Source organism: Podarcis melisellensis (assembly GCF_964234715.1).
Source record: "Podarcis melisellensis genome assembly, chromosome: 9".
NCBI classification, from domain to species: Eukaryota; Metazoa; Chordata; class Lepidosauria; order Squamata; family Lacertidae; genus Podarcis; species Podarcis melisellensis.
This window is the reverse complement of record NC_138541.1, coordinates 50,159,852-50,184,633: the sequence shown is the minus strand read 5'-3', so window position 1 is coordinate 50,184,633 and position 24,782 is coordinate 50,159,852. Positions and strand designations below refer to the sequence as shown.

General features: G+C 45.9%; 1 protein-coding gene and 1 long non-coding RNA gene across 6 annotated transcripts in view; one reads left to right on the top strand and one right to left on the bottom strand.

Moving 5' to 3' along the window:
- Nucleotides 1-4,344: 4,344 nt before the first annotated feature.
- The window catches only part of IRF2 (interferon regulatory factor 2), a 39,492-nt gene continuing 19,054 nt past the window's right edge, over nt 4,345-24,782 (top strand). Inside the window, exons 1-3 of one of the 5 annotated variants that reach the window (XM_081926368.1) lie at nt 4,345-4,577; nt 4,809-5,185; nt 19,506-19,591. In XM_081926368.1, the coding sequence (XP_081782494.1) occupies nt 19,541-19,591 (51 nt within the window). In that variant the 5' untranslated portion in view covers nt 4,345-4,577; nt 4,809-5,185; nt 19,506-19,540. Of the gene's footprint in view, nt 4,578-4,645; nt 4,766-4,808; nt 5,186-19,505; nt 19,592-24,782 lie in introns of those variants that run through there. The other 4 variants (XM_081926367.1, XM_081926370.1, XM_081926369.1 and 1 more) reach the window with 4 other exon arrangements.
- LOC309378362 lies at nt 5,014-6,324 on the bottom strand. The gene is made up of 2 exons (XR_014172035.1): nt 6,022-6,324; nt 5,014-5,209 (listed from the first exon to the last, which is right to left on the bottom strand). It is a non-coding gene; the product is annotated as an uncharacterized lncRNA (long non-coding RNA).

Genomic DNA, 24,782 nt, shown 5'->3' with positions numbered 1-24,782 from the left:
CTGCAGCTATTTCTGCCATCTAGTCCTTCCTACTCTTTAAGAGAGGCCTTCACATATTTATTTTCACATATCTTTTCCAAATGAAGTATTTTAATTCAGTCTCATGATTAACCACCTCATTATTTCTGTTCTCATCCTGAAGCAAAGTTCTTAACCCGATGTACTATTTCTGGGTTAGCGGAGTCTGTAACCTGAAGCTTATGTAACCCGAGGTACCACTGTAGTCTGACAAGAAGTGTTTCAAGCTTTTTAGGGCTTACAACACAGACAAGCTAAAACAGTAGGTTCCCATGGAACTGGGGAGACAGACATCTATGAATCGGCATAGACCTCCTGGGCACACAGCTTCTCCTCAAAGGCCTCACTCTTTTTCTGCCATGAGGTAAGTCCCACTGAACACAGTCTGAATTGCTCCCAAGGAAACATAATTAGCACTCCGTTGTTAAGTTCCTAATGGCCTGTCATTTATACCAAAGTTAAATACCTTAATGTAGCATATTTGTATCACAAGCGAGTACCACTTCTTAATTCCTTTCCCAATAAAGTGGTTCCATAGTTATGAGGGAAAATATAATGAAATCTACCGCTGCCTCCCTTTACTACATTTAGGCATCAAAATACCTACAGTGGTACCTCACGTTAAGTACTTAATTCGTTCCAGAGGTCCGTACTTAACCTGAAACTGTTCTTAACCTGAAGCACCACTTTAGCTAATGGGGCCTCCTGCTGCTGCTGCGCCGCCAGAGCCCGATTTCTGTTCTCATCCTGAAGCAAAGTTCTTAACCTGAAGCACTATTTCTGGGTTAGCGGAGTCTGTAACCTGAAGCGTATGTAACCTGAGGTACACTGTATTGTTTTCAGGATCTGTACATGTGATCTGTTGTTAAAAGCATGGCCTGCATATTTTCTTGTTTCCAGGTTTTGAAGATGGCACCAGGATACTGCCATTATTCTTGAAATTATCAGAGTTTTAAAATATATATTTGTGTCAGAACGGAATTTATTAACAATTTCTCCCATCCCTGCACTGCCAATCTGGAGGCCCACAAGTTCCCCATTCCTGCTGTGCGTGTTTTGTTTTGTTTTTTTTAATTTGCCTAGAGGGCAAATTTATAGGTTCCTGTTTTGAAGAACCACTTTTTCTGGCAGCTTCCTCAAAGCCACAGTGCATTATTTTCTGATGTGAAGCAGTCTTTGAAATAAAAGCTTGCAGAATATATGTAACCTATAAAGGGATTCCCCTGTACAGTGGTACCTCAGGTTAAGTACTTAATTTGTTCCAAAGGTCCGTACTTAACCTGAAACTGTTCTTAACCTGAAGCACCACTTTAGCTAATGGGGCCTCCTGCTGCCGCCTTGCCACCGGAGCATGATTTCTGTTCTCATCCTGAAGCAAAGTTCTTAACCCGAGGTAACATTTCTGGGTTAGCGGAGTCTGTAACATGAAGCATATGTAACCTGAAGCATATGTAACCCGAGGTACCACTGTAATTATGTATGTTAGTATTTATGTGAACTAAGACAGAGGAAGACACATGAAAGGTGCTAGACTGAGGTAAAAAATATTGTTATGATAAGTATGAGACACTTGATGGTAAAAAATTATCTGTTAAGATTTTAGAGGCCTGAGAGAAGTGCCAGGACATGCTGACATTACCAATAAAGGACACTGATGTTAACTGTGGTGGTTTTGTAAGCTTCCAAAATAAGCTTCACTGCAAGGTGAATGGGCCAGGTGGTAGGACCTCTCAGCTCCAGATGTTCTTGGATGTTCTTGGATGATGAATTATTTGGATCTGTTCCAATCCAGATTTTGGCAGAGGAACAGCCTAAGCCCCCAATGGAAGATTTATGCCAGAGAATTGATTGAAGAAGTGCCATGTTCTTAGTTCTCCTGGACCTTTCATTGGCCATGGTGTCCTTCTGGACTGCTTATCTGGGTTGTTTTTACAAGACCTGGTCCTGTGGTGGTTCCTTATGTTCTAGAGAAGCCTTTCTAGAAGGTGATACTGGAAGACGATTGTTTCACTTCATGGCTATTGCTGTCTGGTGTATCCCAGGGTTCAATACTGTCCCTTATGCTCTTTAACAGCTACATGAAACCACTGGCAGAAGTTGGAGGTTTGGGCTGCAGTGTTCATCAGTATGCTGGAACCACACAGCTTTACTTCTTACCTTCAGATCCAGGAGAGATTATTTTTGAACTGTGAGTTGCATGTTCTGTTGTTTGTTTTGAATGTGTATTTCTAACTTACGGATTTTGCATTCCCTCTCGCTTCATCACACATGACCAGGGGGCATGACACAGTAATGTAAAACCCAATAAAGAATAAGAACTATAACATTATTTGAAATACTGTATACCCATCTCCATCTATTTAGTATATCACTCAGTACATAGCCAAGCATCTGTTGGGCCTGGCAGAAAAGGTGTCTTCAGCTGGCACCCTAAATGAACCAAAGCTGGTTAATTCCCTAATTTCCCTTTATTTAGGAACACAGGAAGATGTCTTATGATGAGTCAGGCCCATTGGTCTTTCTAGCTCAGTACTATTTAGCAATACTGACCAGCAGCACCTCTCCTGGGTTTCAGACAGGATATTTTCCAGCTATACCTAGAGATGCTCCACCACTGAGCTATGACTCCAAACACCTCCATTAATTTATCGGCTAACTCGATAAATCGAATGTGTATATGTAAAAGGGAATTCTGGTAACAGGTGGACTGGAATTAACTTTGGTATTTGTCCAGCAATATCCCCCACCTTTAAAGGCTGCAGTGCTGGTTGCTAATAATTTTATTTTCTCTGGTGTGTGAGACAAAGTTTTGCTTTTGGTATGCGATTTGAACAAAGATTAAAAGGTGGAAGTTACAAGTGGCATCTGAAAAAGAAGAAGCGAAGACAGAGGCAATAAGCACAATGAGTCATTAATGTCTGAATTCCAGTTCATCTTTGCCAGAAATCATACACCATGTCATTGAATCATCTCAGAAAAGGAGTGGGCTACAAAACAAACAAAAAACCATCAGCCAGGAAGTTCTGCTGACTTGGGAGATGTATCTGCTTTATTCTATGACTGACGCCAGTCTTTTGAAAGACACGTTTTAGGTTTTGTAGGCAAGGAAGACTAATTTAATAATTAAGTTGGCTAGATAATTTCTCTAATTCTTTTAAGCCATCTTGAGACATGTTTGTTTCACTTTCTTCCCCAGGCTTTCAGTAAATATTTTCAGGGCAGGTTATTATTGTTATTTATGAATTTATGTATTAATAAGTAACCATGAAAAGGAATATGACAGCAATGAAATAAGAAAAACAATAAAGCCCTCAATAATCAATGAAAGAGGATTAAAGACTCAATAAATGTTAAAAAGCCATGGAAAATAGATGGATCTTTGCCGGGAATCAAAATGACGAGAGAGTAGATACTAGGCAAGCCTCCCTGGGTATTGCATTCCATAGGCAGGATGCCACCACCAAAAGAAACACAAGGCATGGGCTTGGAACCAAAGGACTATGCAGCTAATTCTACACCCAAGAGAAGGATTTGGACCTGTGGTTTTTTCAACAACAGCACATGCTATACAGGAAGTGACTTTTCGAAAAGGGAGGAGTTTCACAGTGGTTGGCTGCTTAAAAAAACAATCCCACTGGTTATTTCCCTAACCTCATTATAAATAAAAATTCAGAAGAAAAGAAAATTATACATGTGGCACGGCACTTGTATGCCCTGACTTCTCAAATCCTCGCTTAGATAAGCAGCCACTGCCTCTTAGGCTGTTATTGTTTGTTTCACAATGACTAGAAACTTGGCTCTCTTTTTTTAGCAACAAAACAAGCCGAATCTCCCGGTTCTGCCAGAGGCCGCCGGTTCCACAGCGCGCGCGCACACACACACGTACACACACGGCGTGCAACGCCCAAGGTGGGATCCAGCATCTCTCCGTCCCCCTGGGTCTCTTCGCACAAGGCTCTGGAAGATGCTCGGGCGCCATTCCGTCCCCAGGATACAGCATCCGACCACAGAAAAAGGAGGCGAAGACGAGGAGGAGAGGGGGGAAAGCAGTGGCTGCTTATAAGCCCTGGTTTCCCTTACAGAGGAACCGAAACCTCTATTTCCGCCTCCCCCTCCCCCACCAGCCACTTTCCACCCGCTCGCCGTGGGCTGATGTCGCTGTTGCTGGAGGGAAGTGAAAATGAAATCGACTTTTCTGAGAACTGATGAAAGCAGCGGAGCCTGCCAATGAACGGCTGCGGCAAACTTCCGCACCCCTTTCTCTCCTTCCAGCCCCCACCTCCCCTTCTCTCGCTCTCTGCACAAACAGGCCTGGAAGAGGAGCAGGAGGAGGAGGAAGGGAGGGGGGGATTTCCAAGACTCAGCTCCTCGCGGCTTCCTCCCCTTGTTTTGCTTTCGATCTGGGCTGATCTCCGCCAAAAGCAGAGGAGGAGGGAATAACTTTTAGTTTTGCTCCCGCGATTTATGCAGCCGCCTGTTTTCCTTTCCATTTTGCGTCTCTTGGCAACCGCGATAACCTTGAAGGGAACTGCCATAAATAACGCGAAACAAACTTATTGGTAAGGCATTTTTTCCTAAACAAAAACCAAAACCCAAATATTAATCCTTTGCAGATTAGGCGTTTCTCTCCCCGCCCCCCACACGCTTGAGACGTTTGCTTCCAGAAATGTTGCTATTGATCTTGATTGAAAACAAAAATAAAAGGCCAGCGCCGTTGCGGGTCATATGATTTTAGGTGCAGCTACTGGTAAGAGAATGCAGGGCTTTTAATTTCACTTTTGGATTTGCAGAGGCTGGGAAGGGATCGGCTGGAAGGACGCGTTTCTCTCGCTGGTTGTGGGGCTCTGAAACAGGCGGTTTGCTTAGGGGGTTGCCGGATGGCGAGAAATAGCAGCGGCAGAAACAAAGGCGAGGAGCGATTGCGACGGGGCGGAAGGGAGAAAATAATCTGGATTTAGGAGCACAGAATTTGAACCGAGCCCAGGAGCACCTTGCTTGGGGGACGCGGAGGAAGCAACTTTTATTTTCACTCCCGCGGAGGTTGACGAGAGAAGCTAATGGAGCTGCTGAGCTGGTGGACACTTGTTGTTTTCGATCCCGGGATACGTTGGCCATGCGGATATTATTTCTGGCAGCTGACCAGCCTCTTCGCGGGCGTGGAAGCTAGGTGAGCGAGCGAGGGCCCCCAACCCTGCAATGCACGAAGGGGAGCTGTGCATAAGACCGGGGGGCGGGCGGGGGAAGGATTTCTCTTCCCACCTCGGGGACTTTGGACCCAGCCATGGCGGGGCAAGGCCCGTTCCGGTAGAAATCGCTTTGCCGAGAGAGGAGACCCGGGCGGTTCCCGGGGCCCTGCAGCTGCCGCTTCCTATATGCTTTTCCTTTCCCATTCGGTGCTGTGAAATGAGGTCGGCGAGGGGGGAATTGGGCTGGGTGGTTTCGTAACGTGTGCTTGGTACCGAAGGGCGCCGTGTGCTCTTTTTTTGCTTTTCCCCGCAGAGGCCTTGCGGCTGCCATCTCCGCTCTCAGTGCCCCTCCCCGAGAGGCTGTATGTAAGAGGAAGAACCAGGCAGGGAGGCGGCCTTGGGCTGGAGCCGGAGAGAAAGGGAGGAAATGGCTACTTCCCGCCCTTAACTAGCAACTGGCGCTTGTGCGGGGGGGGGGGAGACACACCTGGAGGTGCCACTCTGCCCGCGGGGGCTCCCAAATACAAGCGTGACCCTTCTCTCCCCCCCCCCCCGCGAAGTAGGTTGTTGGTTACACAAGCCTGGCTCGGCCACTTCCTTTTCTCCTCCGCCTCAGCGGCCGGGTCAAGCCGTGACGTGTCTGCTCCGCTTGGCCAATGGGGAGCCGGATTCGAGGCAATAGAACGCGGCACTGGATACTTCTGCGGCTCGAGGCGTGGGAGGAGAAAGGCGAGACTAGGTGCATTTTGTTCCCGGAAGCTCGGCTTATCTGGTGCAAGGGCTAGCAGATATACCCCCTTTCGCGCGCTAGCCTTACCCGTTTTTGCTTGAAGTCAGGCCGAATAGGTTAGAACCCGACGTTTTTTTGTTTTTGCCAAGGGATGGTTATTATTCTAGGGCAGGGTTTGGGGAACCTGTGGGCCTCTAGGTGCTGCCAAACAGCCCCCCAGCCAGCATGGCCAGTGGTCAGGGATGATGGGAGTTGGAGTTCAGGAACACAAGGTTGAGAAAGGCGGTTCTAGGATGTCACAGCTGTCTATGTTGGCCATCTTTGTTGGTCATTGTGTTTAGGTACATGCACTTGGGGACGCGGGTGGCACTGTGGGTTAAACCACAGAGTGTAGGGCTTGCCAATTAGAAGGTCGGCAGTTCGAATCCCCGCAACGGGGTCCCCGCTCCTGCCAACCTAGCAGTTCGAAAGCACGTCAAAGTGCAAGTAGATAAATAGGTACCACTACGGTGGGAAGGTAAACCGCATTTCCATGCACTGCTCTGGTTTGCCAGAAGCAGCTCAGTCATGCTGGCCACATGACCTGGAAGCTGTACGCCAGCTCCCTCGGCCAATAAAGCGAGATTAGTGCTGCAACCCCAGTCGGTCATGACTGGACCTAATGGTCAGGGGTCCCTTTACCTTACTTAGGAAAGTGTACCTTAGAACAAAAGCTCTAGTTAGCAAATTCATGGTGCCACATGGTCGCTTTACTCTGGTTTAATTAATCTAAAATCATTACTGCCCTAGCTTATGCTTTGCCACTTTTAAAGGATTTGTTCTAACAACCTTAGATTGTGGCATGGCAGCCCCTTTGCTCACTGGGATTTAGCCATAAATGTCATGTGCAGAGGCAGCAGGCATACCAGTGCAGAGCAGGTCTTTTGTGAAAACCCGGTGTGCACAGAGTTCTGTGCATGTCTTGTATGTGACTGTCTCTAAGGAGACAGCTAGAAGTCAGCAGTGGTTGCCACACTTAAAGAAGCTGCTAGAATTTTACATGAATTAAAATTTGATAGTCTGTAAACCTGCATTTCCACTTTTCACTGAATCATGACACTGAATACAAAAGAGCCATTGAAGTGAGGGGCATAAAAGTATATTGGCTATGAATGTTGCAATGTTGTGTGCCTGTAATATCAAAATGTACTTTGTCTGCAAAAATTGCTCAGCATGAAGACTAGGCTATGTGAGAAGTAATGGGGGGGGGGCTTCTCAGTAGTGGCACCCACCCACCTTTGGAATGCCCTCCCATCAGATGTCAAGGAGATGAGTAACTATATAACCATCTGAAGGCAGCCCTGTATAGGGAAGCTTTTTAAGGCTTTGTTTTTGTTTTATTATGTTTTTATATATGCTGGAAACCACCCAAAGTGGTTGGGGCAATGCAGTCAAATGGGCGGGGTAGAAATAATAAATTATTATTATTATTATGAGGAACACAACAACTCAATTCCAGTGAGAGTCACTCATTGAAATCAATGAAACAAGTTTTTAAACAGCAAACTTAAGCCCCATTAATTTCAAATGGACTTAAGTGCAACTGACTTTTACTGAGTGTAAGGAAGTCCTGGTCTAAAGGTTATTTGGAACAAGGGGATTTTTGGTGTTCTAAGTCTTTGGTCCAGGTTTGATTTTCCCTATCCCTAAATTGTAGCAAATTCCCTTCAAAAGAGCGGCATCCTTTGCGTTGGGCAGTCTAGAATTCCTAATTTGAGGAAATACTACCATTTTTGAAAATCTCAATCTGGTTCTCTTGGATCCCAAAGATTGCATAGGAAAAGGGTCTATTATTAACTCTTAAGATTCAGATATTCATACCAGCTCAGTTAGTATGTTAGTATGCAAATATAAACATAGCCAAAGTCTTGGGACAAGTACTTTTTAACTTGTTCACAAATTATCTAGAGGTAGGGTAAGTAGTGAGGCAGCCAAGTTTGCTAAAGACTTCAAATTATTCAGGGGATTAAAAGGCAAAAAGCAATTGTGAGGACCCCAGAAAGGATCTCTCCAAACTGGGGAATGGGTATTAAAATGGCAAATGCAGTTTAGTATGAAGTGATACTGAGGTAAAAAAAACTTCACATATACACTGATGGAATGTGAACTAGCAGTGGTGCATAGGTTGGTGAAAATGTTGGTGCCGTGTGTTGCGGCAAATTCCTTTTTTGGAAATTGTTTGAAAATAGAGAAAATAGAACTGTCAATATTATAGTGCCTATTTATAGACTTTTGGTGTGACAAACTTAGTATACTGTCTGCAGTTCTGATCTCACTTCACAAGATTGAGCCAGAAAAGGGCAGTCAAAAACAATCAAGGGGCTAGAGCAACTCCTAAGAACATCTAGGCTAGCATTCTGTTCTCACTATGGCCAACAAGTTGGCTATGGGAATCCCGCAAGCAGAACCTGAGCTCAATAGCACTCTCCCCTCCTGTATTTTCCAGCAAATGGTACAGTCATACCTCGGGATAAATATGCTTCAGCTTAAATATTTCCAGGTTGCGCTCCGTGGAGACCCGGCAGTAACGGAATGCGTTACTTCCGGGTTTCGCCGCATGCGCAGACGCTCAAAATGCTGTCACGCGCATGCACGGAAGTGGCGAAACCAGACGCGCAGTCGCATCTTGCGTTTGCTTCAGGTTGCAAACGGGGCTCCGGAACAGATCCTATTCGCATCCAGAGGTACCACTGTATTCAGAAGCATACTGCCTCCAACCAGCAGAGCAGAACTCCCCTCTAAGGAAAGCTTACATAGCTTGGTTCTTTCTGGTTTTGAAAAAAAGATGAGTAACAGGGGACATAATAGAGGTTTATAAAATATGTGATGTGGAGAGCATTTTCTCCTCTAAAAACCCAGGTCATCCAGTGATGCTGAATGATGGGAGATTCAGGGCAAACATTCGCTACCACAAGATACTGTGATGACCGCTACCATAGATAGCTTTAAAGCGGGATTGGGCAAATTCTTGGAAGATAAGGCATATTGATGGCTCCCAGTCATGATTACTATATATTACCACCAGTATCAGTCAGGATGCCCCAGGTGCTGTTACTGCACTGTTCTGCTGTGGCTTTCTTGTGGGTGTCTGGTTGGCCACTGGGGGAAGAGAATGCTGGACATTCTCAAAATAAATGTGGGCACTGGGACAAGTTTCAGTTAATTAAACTTCCTATATTGTAGCACTGACGCCGGTAATGGTGCAACATTTTTGGGGGCAGAAATTGTGCTTGTACTGAAGGATGGCCATTTTAAAATAACACCATGGGCTATGTTCAAGAGCATTGTCTCCCCTTCCCATCTCAATTTAATAATAGTCCTGATTAATTTGTTGAAAACCAGACATTGCTCAGCTCTAGCTGCCATCTCGTAAAATATCAGTGTGGTGTACAGTACAATAAAACACAAAACACCATTAAAAACGGTACAGTTGGTAAGCAGCTACCAAAGCCAGCAAAAATGTGTGGACCCCTTATCTGGTGCCTCCAGACACTGCTCTGTGGGGAGAAAGAAGCATGTTATTTTAGCATGCAATCTCTCTGGCCACCTGATTAAAAACCCCTTCCTTCCTGGCGATAGATCATATAGTCACATCTCAGGTAATTTGCTACTTTCGGAAGCAGTAGTGGGGAACCTGTGGCCCTCCAGATGTTGTTGGACTCCCAACCAATTCCCATCAGCCTCACCCAGCATGGCCCATTAATGGTCAGGGATGATAAGAGTTATAGCCTGGAGAACAACATCTGGAGAGCCACAGGTTAGTCACCCCTGCTTTACAGTGAGGGAGAATCAGAAGGATACACCTGCATCTGAAAGTCACACCAAATTGAGAGTTCCCTTTAGGACATAAGGGTGTTGCGAGACACCCTTCGAAAACTTGGATCGTTTGTGCCACAAAGTAGCGTGGAGTTGGATATAGATTAAAAACTATGGCTGTTGTTTTCACTTGCATGTAGAACAATGGTCAGATTTTAGAAACGGGTTTGTGTTACTTGCATGTAGACCAGGGGTCAGCAAACTTTTTCAGCAGGGGGCCAGTCCACTGTCCCTCAGACCTTGTGGGGGGCCAGACTATATGGGGGGGAGGAGGGAATGAACGAATTCCTATGCCCCACAAATAACCCAGAGATGCATTTTAAATAAAAGGACACATTCTACTCATGTAAAAACATGCTAATTCTGGGACTGTCTGTGGGCCGGATTGAGAAGGCGATTGGGCCGGATCCGGCCCCCGGGCCTTAGTTTGCCTACCCACGGTGTAGACAGAGAAGTGACTTTTGTTTAATTTGGCAGCATTTGCTGTCAAGTAGATGTGCATAAGATTGCCACCCATAGAGGGTCTTGATTCTAGTCACAATGGGTTTACCCAGAGGAGCACTGATTCTCAAAAGTCTCCAGCTGCAGAAGCCTCATTCCATCCAGAAATATTTCTCTTGTTGGGACATATTGTACATTATTCCTGCTGGGCTGCAGTTTTAGAAACTATTGCAGCTTCCAAACTGCATTGATGACTGCTCTGCTTTATTGGCACAAGTGCCTTTCGGAGCACAGCCTGAGTTTGTTACTTCATAAGCATGAGTCATTCTTCCAGTGTTAAACAAGAACAAAATGTGCTCTCAACATGATGTCCTTTACAGTAAGGTACTCTTAGCATCAATGATTTGTTAAAACACTGCCTACTGCTGTAATGCTGAATGCTTCTTATGAGTTTTGTTTTCTGTTTAAGGGCACTTTTGCCATGCTGCTTATGAATGGGCTACCAATACAATTCTGAATGTGTGATATCTGTGCAAAGGGGAAACTAATAGGCTGGGCGGATGAAAAGATACTTGAGGCGTGTCCAGGGTTTTGTAGGTAGCCAGTAGGTTTAGAAAAACAAACTTGTGTTTTTGTATCAACGTTAGATTTCCATGCCATGTCACAAACTGCTTTGGAAAGTCCCCCCCCCCTACATTTTAAGAGTAGCCATATGAAACGCGCCACTTATGTAAAAGAAGTCTGCAAGTTCAAAGCCTGTCCCCAGCCAGACTATAGAATACTATTTGTACAATTATTTGCATACTGACCTTTTTCTTTGCAAAGATATCTCAGATTATGAAGTTAAAAAAAAAGAAGATACAGAGATAGATGCTCAAACTGTGGTCTGTGAACTCTGTTCTGTGGTCTGCGAAAAGGTTGTACAGTCAAGAATATCTGTTCTTGGCTGTGCCTGTGTTTTATTTTTTATGATAATGGAGATCAAGGCCTTTTGAACCAGGGCTGGATTATCAAATAGGCTAACAAGATTCTGGCCTAGGAGCTGTGATTTTCATAGTAAGATGCTGGTCCGGTCTACTAATTTCCCTCCTTAAGTATTTTCTGAAATAGTGGTCTAGACTAGGGTCCCATCTGCACTATACATTTAAAGCTGTATGATACCACTTTAAACAGTCATGGCTTCCACCCCAAAAAATCTTTATTAAAAGTGCTGAGAGTTATGGCGAGACCCCAGTTCCCCTCAAGGAAGTAAACCCCATGTGCTTAGGAGTCAGTCTCTCTTCCCAGGGAGCTCTGAGAATTGTAGCTCTGTGACAGGAATAGGGGGTTCCTAACAACTCTTAAGAGCCTTAACAAACTGCAGTTCTTTGGGGAAAGCCATGACTGTTAAAAGTGGTATGATGTCATCTTAAACATATAGTGCAGATGAGGAAACTCCTGCTGCTAAACTGGTGTCTAATGTATTGCTCTGAGGCCGAGAGGAGGTCTTCTTATCTGGGTAGCCCAGGACCTCCATACACACTGTCCAGGCTTGCGTCCCAGGAATGTCATTTGGCTGGTGCCAGTGCAGCAGTTTGACTTCACCCTCAGAGGCACACTCCATTGTCTCTCGAGGCACTGCAGATGTCTGCCTTAAACACGTAGTGCAGATGAGGCTTAGTTGTCAGAGCAGTAGGCAGGATAGTCATCAACCAAATTGGTGGTTGAAAACAGAATGTTGAAAGAAATCCAAGAAGTTTATTTAATCATGTATGGACCACTTTCTTTATATAAAATATCCAAAAGTGGTTTATAAAAATAAGAAGCCAAAGATTCTTAAATCAACAAAGAGCCGAGGGCCCCAATATATACTGATAATATAAATAAAGAGCAAATATTTATATATATATTTGAATCAAATGTCCAACCTATAAATCTCTTAAAATAAACAGTACTAAAGATAATGAAGACAGTGACAGCGATGACTCCGGTGACCAAACTTGAAAGTGAGATGACTGAGTGACTTCACAGAGCTTTGCTCACAAAAGCAGACACATCCATCGCATTAGAAAGGTAAAGGTGTGGTTACTAAAACATAAATTAGGCATGTGCTTTGATTTTTAGAAGGGAAAAAAGTTTACTAAGTCGTCCACTGAGACCCCAGTATTTTTTCAAGTGATATTTGAAGGTGAAGTCGGTGGCAGGGATTTTGAGAAACACTGTTAGTTTATTCTACTTCCAAATTTATGACATGTCTACACATACATAGGACACATAGCCCCTCCACAAATATCTGTGCATCAAATACGGGAGCATCCTCATCAGAGTGCTGAGCTAGGTAAAGAACTGCCCTGAAATCTACAGGTGAAGGGCGGTATACAAGTTTAATAATTAAATGGGGGGGAAATAGAAAAAGACCCTGCACTATGTCTGCTGTACTTTACTTTTTCCTACTGCCAGTTCTAAAATTGGTGGCTTCCTGGTGGGGCAGAAAGAATTGCACGGGGAAGCTTTTCCAGGGCTTGCCACCCCTAGTTTAAAAAATTGTTTTACTCACATGTTTGTATGGTTCTAAGATCACAATGGGGAGCAAGTAGTTCCTTTTGTTTTGTTTCTCACCCATCGGGTTGGTGTTACGACTGGTCTGTCTCATAAAGTTGAATTGGCATTTTAAAGAAATGAAGATTGCAAGGCAGTCTGCCTTCTCAGAATGCTACATTTGTGATTAACAGTACTCAGAAGGGTGGGTATTACATCTAAGGGCAACAGATCTCAAAGAGTGTGTGGCTACCAGTCACACGCCTACTCAACACCAAGTGACACTGTAGCATAGCTCCTGATTCCCACAGTCAGCCCATGCAGAAATCTCCGCTGATGAAACCCAAACATCAAATGTTTGTAACAGTAGAACAAGCTGCATTCATAGACAAGCTGCTTAGTCATGGGGAAGTCCAGCACACCTTGTCAGGCAAAATCCCCCTTGGCAGGTTGCAAAAAGGATTAATTTTGTAATGTATGAGACTGAACTTTTGCCTTTGCCATATGTGTGACACTTGCGCAGTTAAGTTCTCCATTGTAATACTTAAAATTAAAATTAAAATCTCCAGTCTGTAATCGCAAGCAGCCTACTCTAGTATAACTCCATGTGCCAGCTGACTTGGTGAGGCATTGCAGCCATGCCTGCCAGCCAGATGGAGAGGCTAGGCTTCCTTGCAAAAGGCTAGTTGTCTGTTGCAGAAGGCACCTGGTGCCCGACTAATTTCGAACACTGTAAGATGGGCCATTGCTCTGATCCAGCAGGCTCTTATGTTCTTATTACCCTGGTGTTACAGGCAGATGCACTGGTAGATGAAGCCATATAATCATGCTCCAACAGAAATTAAGCCATAGCTCTCTGGTACATTAATGCATTGCGCATTGACTATAAGTTACTATATGTGTTCAAGAACTCCAAAGTAAATCATTTTTAGCAGGTGCGGGAAACCTTTGGCCTTCCTGATGTTCCTAAACTACAATGTCCATAACCCTTGGTCTTGCTTGCTGGGGCAGGTGGGGATAGTAGTTCAACATCTGGAGGACAAAAGGTTCCCCATACAGTGGTGCCTCGCAAGACGAAATTAATTCGTTCCGCAAGTCTTTTAGTCTTGCGAGTTTTTCGTCTTGCGAAGCACGGTTTCCCATAGGAATGTATTGAAAATCAATCAATGCGTTCCTATGGAAACCGCCTTCAGACCAGGTCCGGGGACAGTCTGTCCCCCGACCTCTTCTGAAGGCCGGCGGGGGGCGAAAGTCTTTGCTCCCCCCCTGCCTGCCTTCCCGGGACAGCGGAGACTTCTCCGCTGTCCGTGGCGATCTTAAAAGCCCCCGGGAAGGCAGGCATGGGGGACAAAGACTTTTGCCCCCCGCCAGCCTTCAGAAGAGGTCCTGGACCTCTTCTGAAGGCTGGCGGGGGGCAAAAGTCTTTGCTCCCCACCGCCTGCCTTCAAAAGCTGTCCGGGAGCATTTTAAAATCGCCCCGGGACAGCGGAGGAAGGCAGGCAGGGGGAACAAAGACCTCTTCTGAAGGCGGGCGGGGGGCAAAAGTCTTTGCTCCCCCCCGCTGCCTTCAAAAGCCCTCCGGGACAGCGGAGAGACGCGCTGCGTTTCTCCGCTCTCCCAGGAAGGCAGGCAGGGGGGAGGTCCAGGACCTCTTCTGAAGGCGGGCGGGGGGCAAAAGTCTTTGCTCCCCCCGCCTGCCTTCAAAAGCCATCCGGGATAGCGGGAAGCGCTTCCCTGCTATCCCGGACTGCTTTTAAAATGCTGGCGGTGGGGAGCAAAGCCTTTCGGCCCCCGCTGGCCTTCCTGGACCTCTTCTGAAGGCCGGAGGGGGGGGAAAGGCTTTGCTCCCCACCGCTAGCATTTAAAAGAGGTCCCCGGAGATTTCCCTATGGGCTTTCTTCTTGCGAAGCAAGCCCATAGGGAAATTCGTTTTGCGAAGCGCCTCCAAAACGGAAAACCCTTTCGTCTAGCGGGTTTTTCGTCTTGCGAGGCGTTCGTCTTGCGGGGCACCACTGTACCTGGTTTGTGGCATGCTGTGTAAATTTTTGAGCATCTTTAGGGCGGGGAAGGGGAAATAGCCTCATTCTGTAATAGTTAAAGGCACTGAATATCATACCTATCCCCTGGCACATGTGACCGAGTATTACTACTTCATTTATGTAAAGCTAAAACCAGCAACAAAAAAGTAATTCACACATGGCAAACAGAAAATAAAACCCATAAGAAAGTTTGCACAAACAGCCAGGGGCTGTGGGGTTCAGTACTACATTAGCAGGCTTTGCTTTTGCAATAGCCAAGTAATGGTAATCTCCTGCTAATTGTGTTATTGTTGTTGTTGTTATTATTTGCAATTGCAAAAAAATGTTTTCATTATCCTTTGGATGTGGTTCAGAGTGTTCACCTTTGCAACTCAACATTACAGCAGGGCTTGAGTGACAGAAACAAAGCACAAATGAGCAAGTACAAGCAAATGTCAAAATGCCCAATTTGGAAAGTCTTGTGCTTGGGAAATTTCCAAGTCCTTAAAGGTGAAGAGAGGGATAGGGGTGGGGAACTTCACTTTCTAAAGAGATCATCTTTATTTCCAGTCATCTGTCTAGGCACAGGTGAGCTGTAGGTGGGAATGTCTGTACCCCAAAGCCATGGGTTAATCATGCTGAGAACTGGAGGGTTACAAAATAGGAGAGGTTTTTTATGAACAGCTAGAACAACCCCGCCCAGGTAATAAAACAAACTCTTTAATCAAATATCACATACCTTTATTGCACTGAGCAAATAGACGTTGCTCATGATTACAAAGAACAGTTTTACAAAAACAAAGATTACTATGAATAGCAAGTACACCTTGTGATTGTGAAGCTTGTACCCCAGATACTTGAAATCTTGTGCTCAGGCACGTTCCACACTAAAACACTTGGTGTCTTTTTTCTGATTTCTACTCGGAAATGAAAACATACTCCCTGTCCTTTTATAATACCACTTAAAAGGGGGTTAATGAAATGGTCTTTTAAGAACCGATTTGTTCTTGTATTCTAAAGGGAGAAGCTGTGCTTGAAATATTAGCATACTTTTCCTAATTGACATATGAGTGCATTCTGTAACCCAAGTACAAATCGTTTTGTAACATGCAGCTATCTGAAAAGAGCCCATAAACAATAAAAGTATCAGTGTTTTGTTTTGTTTTTTCTTTTGCCATGACTGCATATTGCAAAATTCAAATGCGTTGCTTTGAATTCTGGACTGGCTTGAATACTGCTCTTGTTTGTTGAAGGTGAGAGAGTCAGTATGACAGTCTCCTGAAAAAATGACTGTGCTACCAGATAAATCTCTGAAAACCATCATGTGCTTTTACAGAATTGGGTCCATTTATTTTAATCCTTCCTGCTTTCAGTACACACGATTTAAGTGATACCTATTAAAAGTATCCTTTGTGATATAAACTTCTAATACAAGAATTAATATTTAATTCTGTTGTAAGTGTAAGCACCAATTTTTCCTCTGTGCAGTTTTGGCTTCCAAATTTCCCCAATACCCCAGGGCCTTCCAGGAGTTCATAAAAGAAAGGAGCACTCTTACCTTCCTATATACATATAAACATAAGGCTGTCATCGCACAGCTCTTTTCATTGAAGGATTTGTAGTGCCTCATCACAATCCTGAATTTGCATGAAGTCAAGGCTGGGGAAGTGAGCAGAAGAGAAGGCAGGGTGCACAACAACAGGGTCATGGCATGGGAGTGAGAAAGGGGAGACACAGAGGGGGGAAGTGGTGCTTTAGAACAGCGGCATCAGGGATGGAGGCCATTTTAAACAACAGCCGAGGTTTGAATAAAGCAAGGATGTAGGGACACAGGGTGCTTAGAAGTTGCAGTTTGCGGGAGGAGGAAGATGCAGAAGGTTACTGTGAGTTGGTTTGGGTGCAAGTGGGGCTGCAGAAAAGAGAAACATGGCTTCAGAAATGGGCTTAGGAAGGTGAAAAGTGATCTTAGTAGCCACATGAGGTGGGAAGGGAAATTCAAGGGGGCAGTGGCGTAGCGTGGGGGGTGCAGGGAGGGCCGGCCGCACCGGGCGCAACATCTGGGGGTTAGGGTTAGGGGGTGCAAATCCACGGGTTAGGGGGCGCAAATTACTTGCCTTGCCCCGGGTGCTGACAATCCACGCTACGCCACTGCAAGGGGGTTAATGTGGAGGAAATGGCTGAGTGGTTGGTGAGCAGAGGGAGCAGGGACACAGCCCCTAGTTAACAAATGCAGTAATAGGTGCAATGTAATTTGTTTGGTTTAGGAGCTCTCATTTCTTTCATGTATCCTGTCACAGAGTTAATGTGAAATATAGCCTACCATTCACTAGAGGATTAGCTAAAGTTTCCTAGTAACTGCCTATGACCTTATCATCTACTTTCTCAGTCATCTTTAGATGTATTCTTGGTGGGTTCATTTATGTCTTCAAGTACAAATTCCTTTTGCTACCTTTGGAAGCAATAAGAAAGGGGTTAGATGAGGGAGCGGAACTTGTGGCCCTCCAGATGTTGCCTGACTACAGCTCTTATCATCCCTTACCATTCACCGTCTTGACTGAGGCTCAGTCTAACACTATCTGGAGGGCCACAAATTCCCCACTGCAGTGTCTCTAGGTGATAGATAGGCAACTGCTGGTTTGCATTCTGCTGCTTTTAGTCTCCTCCCTCATAGACTGTACTGGTCAGGCAATAATGCACAAGAGACATGGTTTATTATGGACTAGCCCATCCTTCTTACATGTCACTTTGAAGGTACAAAGTTCATCAGCCAGGGGCCCGTGAACTTTTTACAGTAAGTGCCACCAGTGCTTTTTCCCCCCTAAAAAAATGTTTAGGGGTACTCTCATTTTCCTACTCATATTGAAATACTGCCCCTCAATGAGGCCAAACTTAGATTCACAAAATGTTTAGGGGTATGCGTACCCCTGCGTCCCCCCAGAAAAAACACTGAGTGCCACACTTTTAAACAACAAGAAAAGAGAGGTGCCAGTACTGTGTACCCTTGAGTACCCCCTGAAAACAGAAAAAAGCACTGGGCCCAGTGATGGCTGGACTGTTTTACCTTGGCTGTCCAATAACAAAGTTTTTTCTCATGTAACTTTTGGGTAGAACCTGTACAAGCATGGAAATAACTGAGGAGCTACATTTCCTGGGAAAATTAGGGTTGCACCATGCAGAGTCAGTAATGATGAGTCACTTTTGCGAAGGCTTCGAAGGCAAAAAGATTGTGTTTTTTTTTCTTTCTTGGTTCTGTGGCTCAAGATTGGGTGGATGGTTTTAATTTAATTTACTTTTTTCCTCCCATGCCTTCTAAAATGCACATTCAGCAAGCGCCAGATGATAGCCATATAATTTACTAAGGAAGTCGGGTCAAAGTTCATACCTTTCTTTTATAATACAAGCAGTGGCTGATAAATGCATGTCCAGTTTACGTGTGACCACGCATGTGCGCCTCTTGGCGACCTGGAAGTGGCTGGAAAAGGGGGAGGGGGCATAACACGGTGGGCTTATGCGTGTTCTACTGCCATGCGTGATTGCGCGGAACACATCCCTTGCGCAAATCAGGAGTTCCCTGTACATTGAACATGACTTAAGTATACAGGTGATTTACAGTCGCAAAATATACATGGTTAAGCTAAGGTGGATGTGTATGTGTATCCATATCTTGAAGATTAGCTAGATTTTTAAGGGTCATCTCTTATTTCAGAGCATAACTGAGGATATCGCCCTCCTTTTAACAACACATCAGCCTAGAACAGATCAGCTAACCTATATTCCATGCTCCAACTTTGATCTGCTCACCGCCTAACCTAAGCAGATCCTGGCTAGTTGGGGTGACTGCAGTGCAGGATTGTGGATTAGTGTTGGTGGAAAAGATTGCATACATGCAAAGCTCTGAAATTCTTGAGAGGTATTTGATGGGAAGAAGCTTGGGGGGTCATCACATATGTAGAATTCTTCTTTATTATCTGGTAGGTTTTTTGGTGGGATGGAAGTCTTTCGTTTGTGGTAGAAGGCTGCTCTTCATTTTTGTTCAAATGAGAAAGGAAGGGTTGGAGAAAGATCTTGAATCGAGTGCATGTAGTCTCTCTTTCCTTGACAATGCACACAGGCACTGACTTAGAATTTATTTTATGCGCCAAGAGCATGCACATGAAGGAACACAGTGCCGTTCAGCTGCCTAGCTTCTCTGTAGTACTAATGCGAGTGCCAGAGCAAGAAAAGTGATCCACTTTTAATGAGGAAATTGCGCTCTGGAGGCTTGTCTGAATTAGGAAAACATATGAAATGTTGTATATTTTATCTCTCTGCACACTTTGACCTCTTCCTTGGGTGCTGCCGTTCCTCCCACCACCCCCAATCTTCACCAGCTGCGTCAAGTTAGATGAAGGCCACATTGGGGGAAATGTCAAAATGTGCTTCAAAGCAGCTGACTGCGGCATTTTCCATGTGTGGAACAACTGAGCTCAGAAGCATGCATCTAGCCAGCAAGCCATAAAATATACTCAGAAGATTTATAGGCAGTTTTTTCAAGTCTTAAGACAATGAAGGCTGCAAGGGTGTTATCTCAGTATGCTTAAATGCCTCTGCTAGCTAAGTTTTTAAGTGGTGAGAAATGTAGTCTAGCAGCTAAAATAAGTGTTCAGGGGGGTGGCCTGCCTTCCTGCGACATTTGTCACTGGTCACTCTCATGTAAGTGGGATGGGGTGGACCATAATCCAACTTCTATTGTCTCCCCAGATGCTTCTTTCTCCATCTCTCCCTTCTAGCCTTAAATGGCCTGTGAGACGTATCACGTAGATAGGACAAAAGCAGGAGACAGACAGGTAAGTGCAGAGCTCAGCTTTGGAGGTTTATTTGCTGTATCTGAACAGACTGGGCTGCTAGGGCAGCTTGCAAGAACACAGTGTTAATGAAATAACTGCACCAGGAAATGAGTTGGGATCCAAAGCACCCATCTTAGCAAGGGATGGTATGACCCCCCCCTCCAGCTCACTTGCATAATTAAACAACTGGCTGCATTTTGAACTACATACTTAACATTTCTGCACAGTTTTGGTAACCTAGTGGTCACCATAGAATTTACAATAGTGCTCGGACCATCATCTTCTAGGAGTGACCATAACTAAAGTACCACCCTAAGTAGGTATGAGGCACTTTTGGCCACGATGACCACCACCTGAGGATCCCAGAAGCGTCTTGCCCCTAGGATAGGTTTGGGGAACCATTGGCCCTGTAGATGTTCCTGAATTACAGCCCCACCATGGGCACCGTTGACCATGCTTGCTAAGGCTGATGGGAGTTGTAGTTCAGTGACACCTGGAGGGTCAAAGGTTCCCCTCTCCTTCTCTGGGGCCTAGGCAAGTGGCTCATTGTGCTGGAAATATGCTTCATAAGGCGTATATTCAGATCTTGGCATAACTTTCCTCAACCTGGAAACCAATACTCTTTAGTGTGCAATTAGGATAAATATTGGAAATTTCCAATATATTTTAACTGTGCACTTTATTTTGGATGTAATGGAGAGTCGTGGTCAAGCGTACATCCAACGGCCAGAACTTCCTTGTATTTGGTGTTCCTTAAAATAGGGCTGGTGCTGCTTTACATCCTGGAATAGCTCCAGCTTCTGAACAGATCCAAGTTCCCTGAATCCTATAATTAGAGTACAGATTCATCTGAGCAATTCTATCTGGTCACACAAGATAATATCCAGACTTATGAAATGGTTGTGAATTTGGAGAGGAAGGCTGAATTTGTCGCTGCTGCTTAATTTTGAAAATCACATTTCACAGCTGTAGATTTAGTGTTTTCTGCTAAGCAGAAAGTTGTACCACAGATGGGAAGGGGAAGCAGTGGAAAATGAGGCTTATGAGCTCCTATTTCACCTGACTTCTGGCAACACCTGTGGTCTTTGGCCCAGCACCTGCCCCTTCGTCATGTCAACTAGAGTCAGCTGTCTAAACTAGGATATTGGCCAGGCAAAATCAAATGGGGAACATTAAGCAGGAGCAAGTGGATGGGTGGGGATCTTGTGATATAACAGCTCTAACCTTGGAACCCAAGAGAAGAACTGGTAAAGGCTTGCTGGCTGCTGAATTTCTGTTCGTATACTGCAGGGCAGATTAGGTTTCATGAATCCAGCACGATTGCAGGCAAAGCCAGAGGAAACTGGGCCGGCCCAGTAGTCTGGCAAGGCTCATACTTAAAAGTAGCTTATGGAAGTCTTCTCCAGGAGGAAGTGGGGTTTTTCCGGCTTGGGGTTGAGGAACAGAGAGCTTATCTGCTCCATTTGATTCCTGTGAAGGAAACTCTTGTGTGGCAGAGCTCTTTGCAGAACAGCACCTGCCTGTTCAGGGAGAGAGAATACTACAGATTAATACAGAAACACTGCATTGTGTAAACTGATCCTTCTTTGAATAAGCTGCTGCTTCTGCCCTGACAGCGATTCCTGTTACTGGGATGCTGAAGAATTTGCTGCCACAGTCATGGGTGTGAGTTCTTACTGGGAAGCTAGGGAGGGCTTTCGTTGCACACGGCTTTCCATGGCAATGTGTTCACAGGAGCAATAGGGGCATGTGGCTTGGAACCCTTTTGCAATGCAAGAACCTGATATAAGTATGTGCTAGTATGCTGCGCCAATTAGCTCAAAGCAGTGATGGCCAAACTTGGCTCTCCAGCTGTTTTGGGACTACAGCTCCCATTATCCCTAGCTAACAGGACCAGTGGTCAGGGCTGATGGGAATTGTAGTCCCAAAACAGCTGGAGGGCCAGGTTTGGCCATCATCACTGGCTTAAAGTATGGTGCCAGTCCCACAAATGCCACTCACCCTTGCTTTAAAGGGCCTGATCTGGCCTTCTTTTACAAGTTGTGACTCTTACACACTAGCATAGTTTTACAGTTTGCCCATCTACCTGAAGATATCAGGTACTTTAAGGTAAGGGCATATGACGTGAAAATGGCTACAAAACTTAGAGGCTAACTTGTAAGATGGCAAAACTTACTATGTTATTATGGAGGGTGGATATAGATAGATGTCGTTGCTGCAGTGTTTCTACTTATAACATTTTTTCCAGCTGCTGACAGAAATTGAAACTAACGTAAGCGAAATACCAGGTCCAGTTTCATTTCTAATTTCTTCTCTACACCAGTTTCAATTTCTGTGTTGTTTCCATTTCTGACAACATGCTCAGCCCCAGAAGTTGCACTTTCTGTATGTCATAAGGGTTGCTAGCCGGCAAAGTTGACCTTGAGGTTTACTTGAATTGTTCAGAGCAGTTTGAGGAAAACTTTGTGGATGCCACAGGGATAGAGCAATTCCAGATATAAAATCAGTCCCAACAGATTTTACGGACTTTTATAGCACATGAATGGTCGCAGATCTGCTAGAAGGTAATATCCTTTCTCCAACTTATAATATCTATCCAACATCAAATGCTCTCCTGCGGGAAAGTGGTTTGTGAAGCAGCAGCAGCTGCACTCCACAAGACTGATCCTTCCACTGTTGAGTGGAGACAAGGATCCTGTGGGGCAGGGCATCTGGGAGGGAGGAGAGTCGTGTCTTGGGCCTGCCTTCTGCCAAAAAAATGCCAGTGCCTGTCAGGTAGGACTTGGCCTTTTTCACACATTACCTGCTCCTCCTCCTTCCTGCCCGATGCCTGACTCCCTAGCAGCCTCCTGTTGCTCAAGGCCGATCCAATTTCACTCCAGTAATAACATGTCTGGGTACTATAGCCAGGCGATATATCAGTAAATTGTCTGAAACCTGTATGGCATGGGTAGGCAAACTAAGGCCCGGGGGCTGGATCTGGCCCAGTCGCCTTCTAAATCTGGCCCGCTGACGCTCTGGGAATCAACATGAGTAGAATGTGTCATTTTATTTAAAATGCATCTCTGGGTTATTTGTGGGGCCTGCCTGGTGTTTTTACATGAGTAAGGTAAAGGTAAAGGGACCCCTGACCATTAGGTCCAGTCGTGGCCAACTCTGGGGTTGCAGCGCTCATCTTGCTTTATTGGCCGAGGGAGCCGGCGTACAGCTTCTGGGTCATGACTAAGCCACTCGTGGTGAACTAGAGCAGCACATGGAAACACCGTTTACCTTCCCGCTGGAGCGGTATCTGTTTATCTACTTGCACTTTGACGTGTTTTCGAACTGCTAGGTGGGCAAGAGCAGGGAGTGAGTAACAGGAGCTCACCTCGTCGTGGGGATTTGAACCACTGACCTTCTGATTGGCAAGCCCTAGGCTCTCTGGTTTTACCCACAGCGCTACCCACGTCCCTTTACATGAGTGGAATGTGTCCTTTTATTTAAAATGCATCTCTGGATTATTTGTGGGGCCTGCCTGGTGTTTTTACATGAGTAGAATGTGTGCTTTTTTATTTAAAATGCATCTCTGGGTTATTTGTGGGGCATAGGAATTCGTTCATTTTTCCCACTTCAAAATATAGTCCGGCCCCCCACAAGGTCTGAGGGACAGTGGGCTGGCCCCCTGCTGAAAATGTTTGCTGACCTCTGCTGTATGGCCTTCAGATCGCAATACAGTGGTGCCCCGCAAGACGAATGCCTCGCAAGACGAAAAACCCGCAAGACGAAAGGGTTTTTCGGTTTTTGCGACGCTTCGCTAGACGATTTTCCCTATGGGCTTGCATCGCAAGACGAAAGCCCATAGGGAAATCTCGGGGACCTTTTTTTAAATGCTGGCGGTGGGGAGCAAAGCCTTTTCCCCCCCTCCGGACTTCAGAAGAGGTCCAGGAAGGCCAGCGGGGGCGAAAGGCTTTGCTCCCCACCGCCAGCATTTTAAAAGCGGTCCGGGATAGCAGGGAAGCGCTTCCCGCTATCCCGGATGGCTTTTGAAGGCAGGCAGGGGGGAGCAAAGACTTTTGTCCCCCGCCCGCCTTCGGAAGAGGTCCAGGACCTCTTCCCAAGGCGGGCGGGGGGCAAAAGTCTTTGTCCCCCTGCCTGCCTTCCCGGGGGCTTTTAAATCGCCCCGGGACAGCTGAGAATACCTCCGCTGTTCCGGGACGATTTTAAACTGCTGGCGGGCGGCAGCGCTGCCGCCCACCAGCATTTTAAGATCGCCCAGGGACAGCGGAGGACTTTTCCGCTGTCCCGGGGCGATCTTAAAATGCTGGCGGGCGGCAGCGAAGCCTTCGCTGCCGCCCGCCAGCATTTTAAGATCGCCCAGGGACAGCGGAGGACTTTTCCGCTGTCCCGGGGGCTTTTAAAATGCTGGCGGGCGGCAGCGAAGGCTTCGCTGCCGCCCGCCAGCATTTTAAGATCGCCCAGGGACAGCAAAGGACTTTTCCGCTGTCCGGGGCGATCTTAAAATGCTGGCGGGCGGCAGCGAAGGCTTCGCTGCCGCCCGCCAGCATTTTAAGATCGCCCTGGACAGCGGAAAAGTCTCCGCTGTCCCGGGAAGGCAGGCGGGGGGAAGCAAAGACTTTCGCCCCTGCCAGCCTTCAGAAGAGGTCGGGGGACAGACTGTCCCCAGACCTGGTCTGAAGGCGTTCGGTTTCCATAGGAACGCATTAATTGATTTTTAATGCATTCCTATGGGAAACCGTGCTTCGCAAGACGAAAAACTCGCAAGACGAAAAGACTTGCGGAACGAATTAATTTCGTCTTGCGAGGCACCACTGTACCGGTTTCAAATATTTTGAGCTGGCAATACGTTGTGGTGGCCGGGGAGCCACGATGTATTCCCAGTTCAAATTGCCTGTAGACAGCAAAGGTGCAGGCAGGCAAGCAGATGGAGCCTGCCTGCGCCTTTGAGGAAGCCCCCTGACCCTCCAGCTCACGTGAGCAGGAGCGGCTCCACTCAGCTGAGGGGAGAAAGAAGCAGCCGAGATACATTCCAAACATTGGGATATATCAGCATATCTTGGCCTGGGCTGCTGATGTATCACAATGTTGAAAACCAGATATTGCCCAGCCCTGGTGTGTACCCAACCTGTCCAAGGCCCTCCAAATATGTCCACTTTGGCTTAGGCCTCAACCCAAGCCAGTGCACACCCCTAAT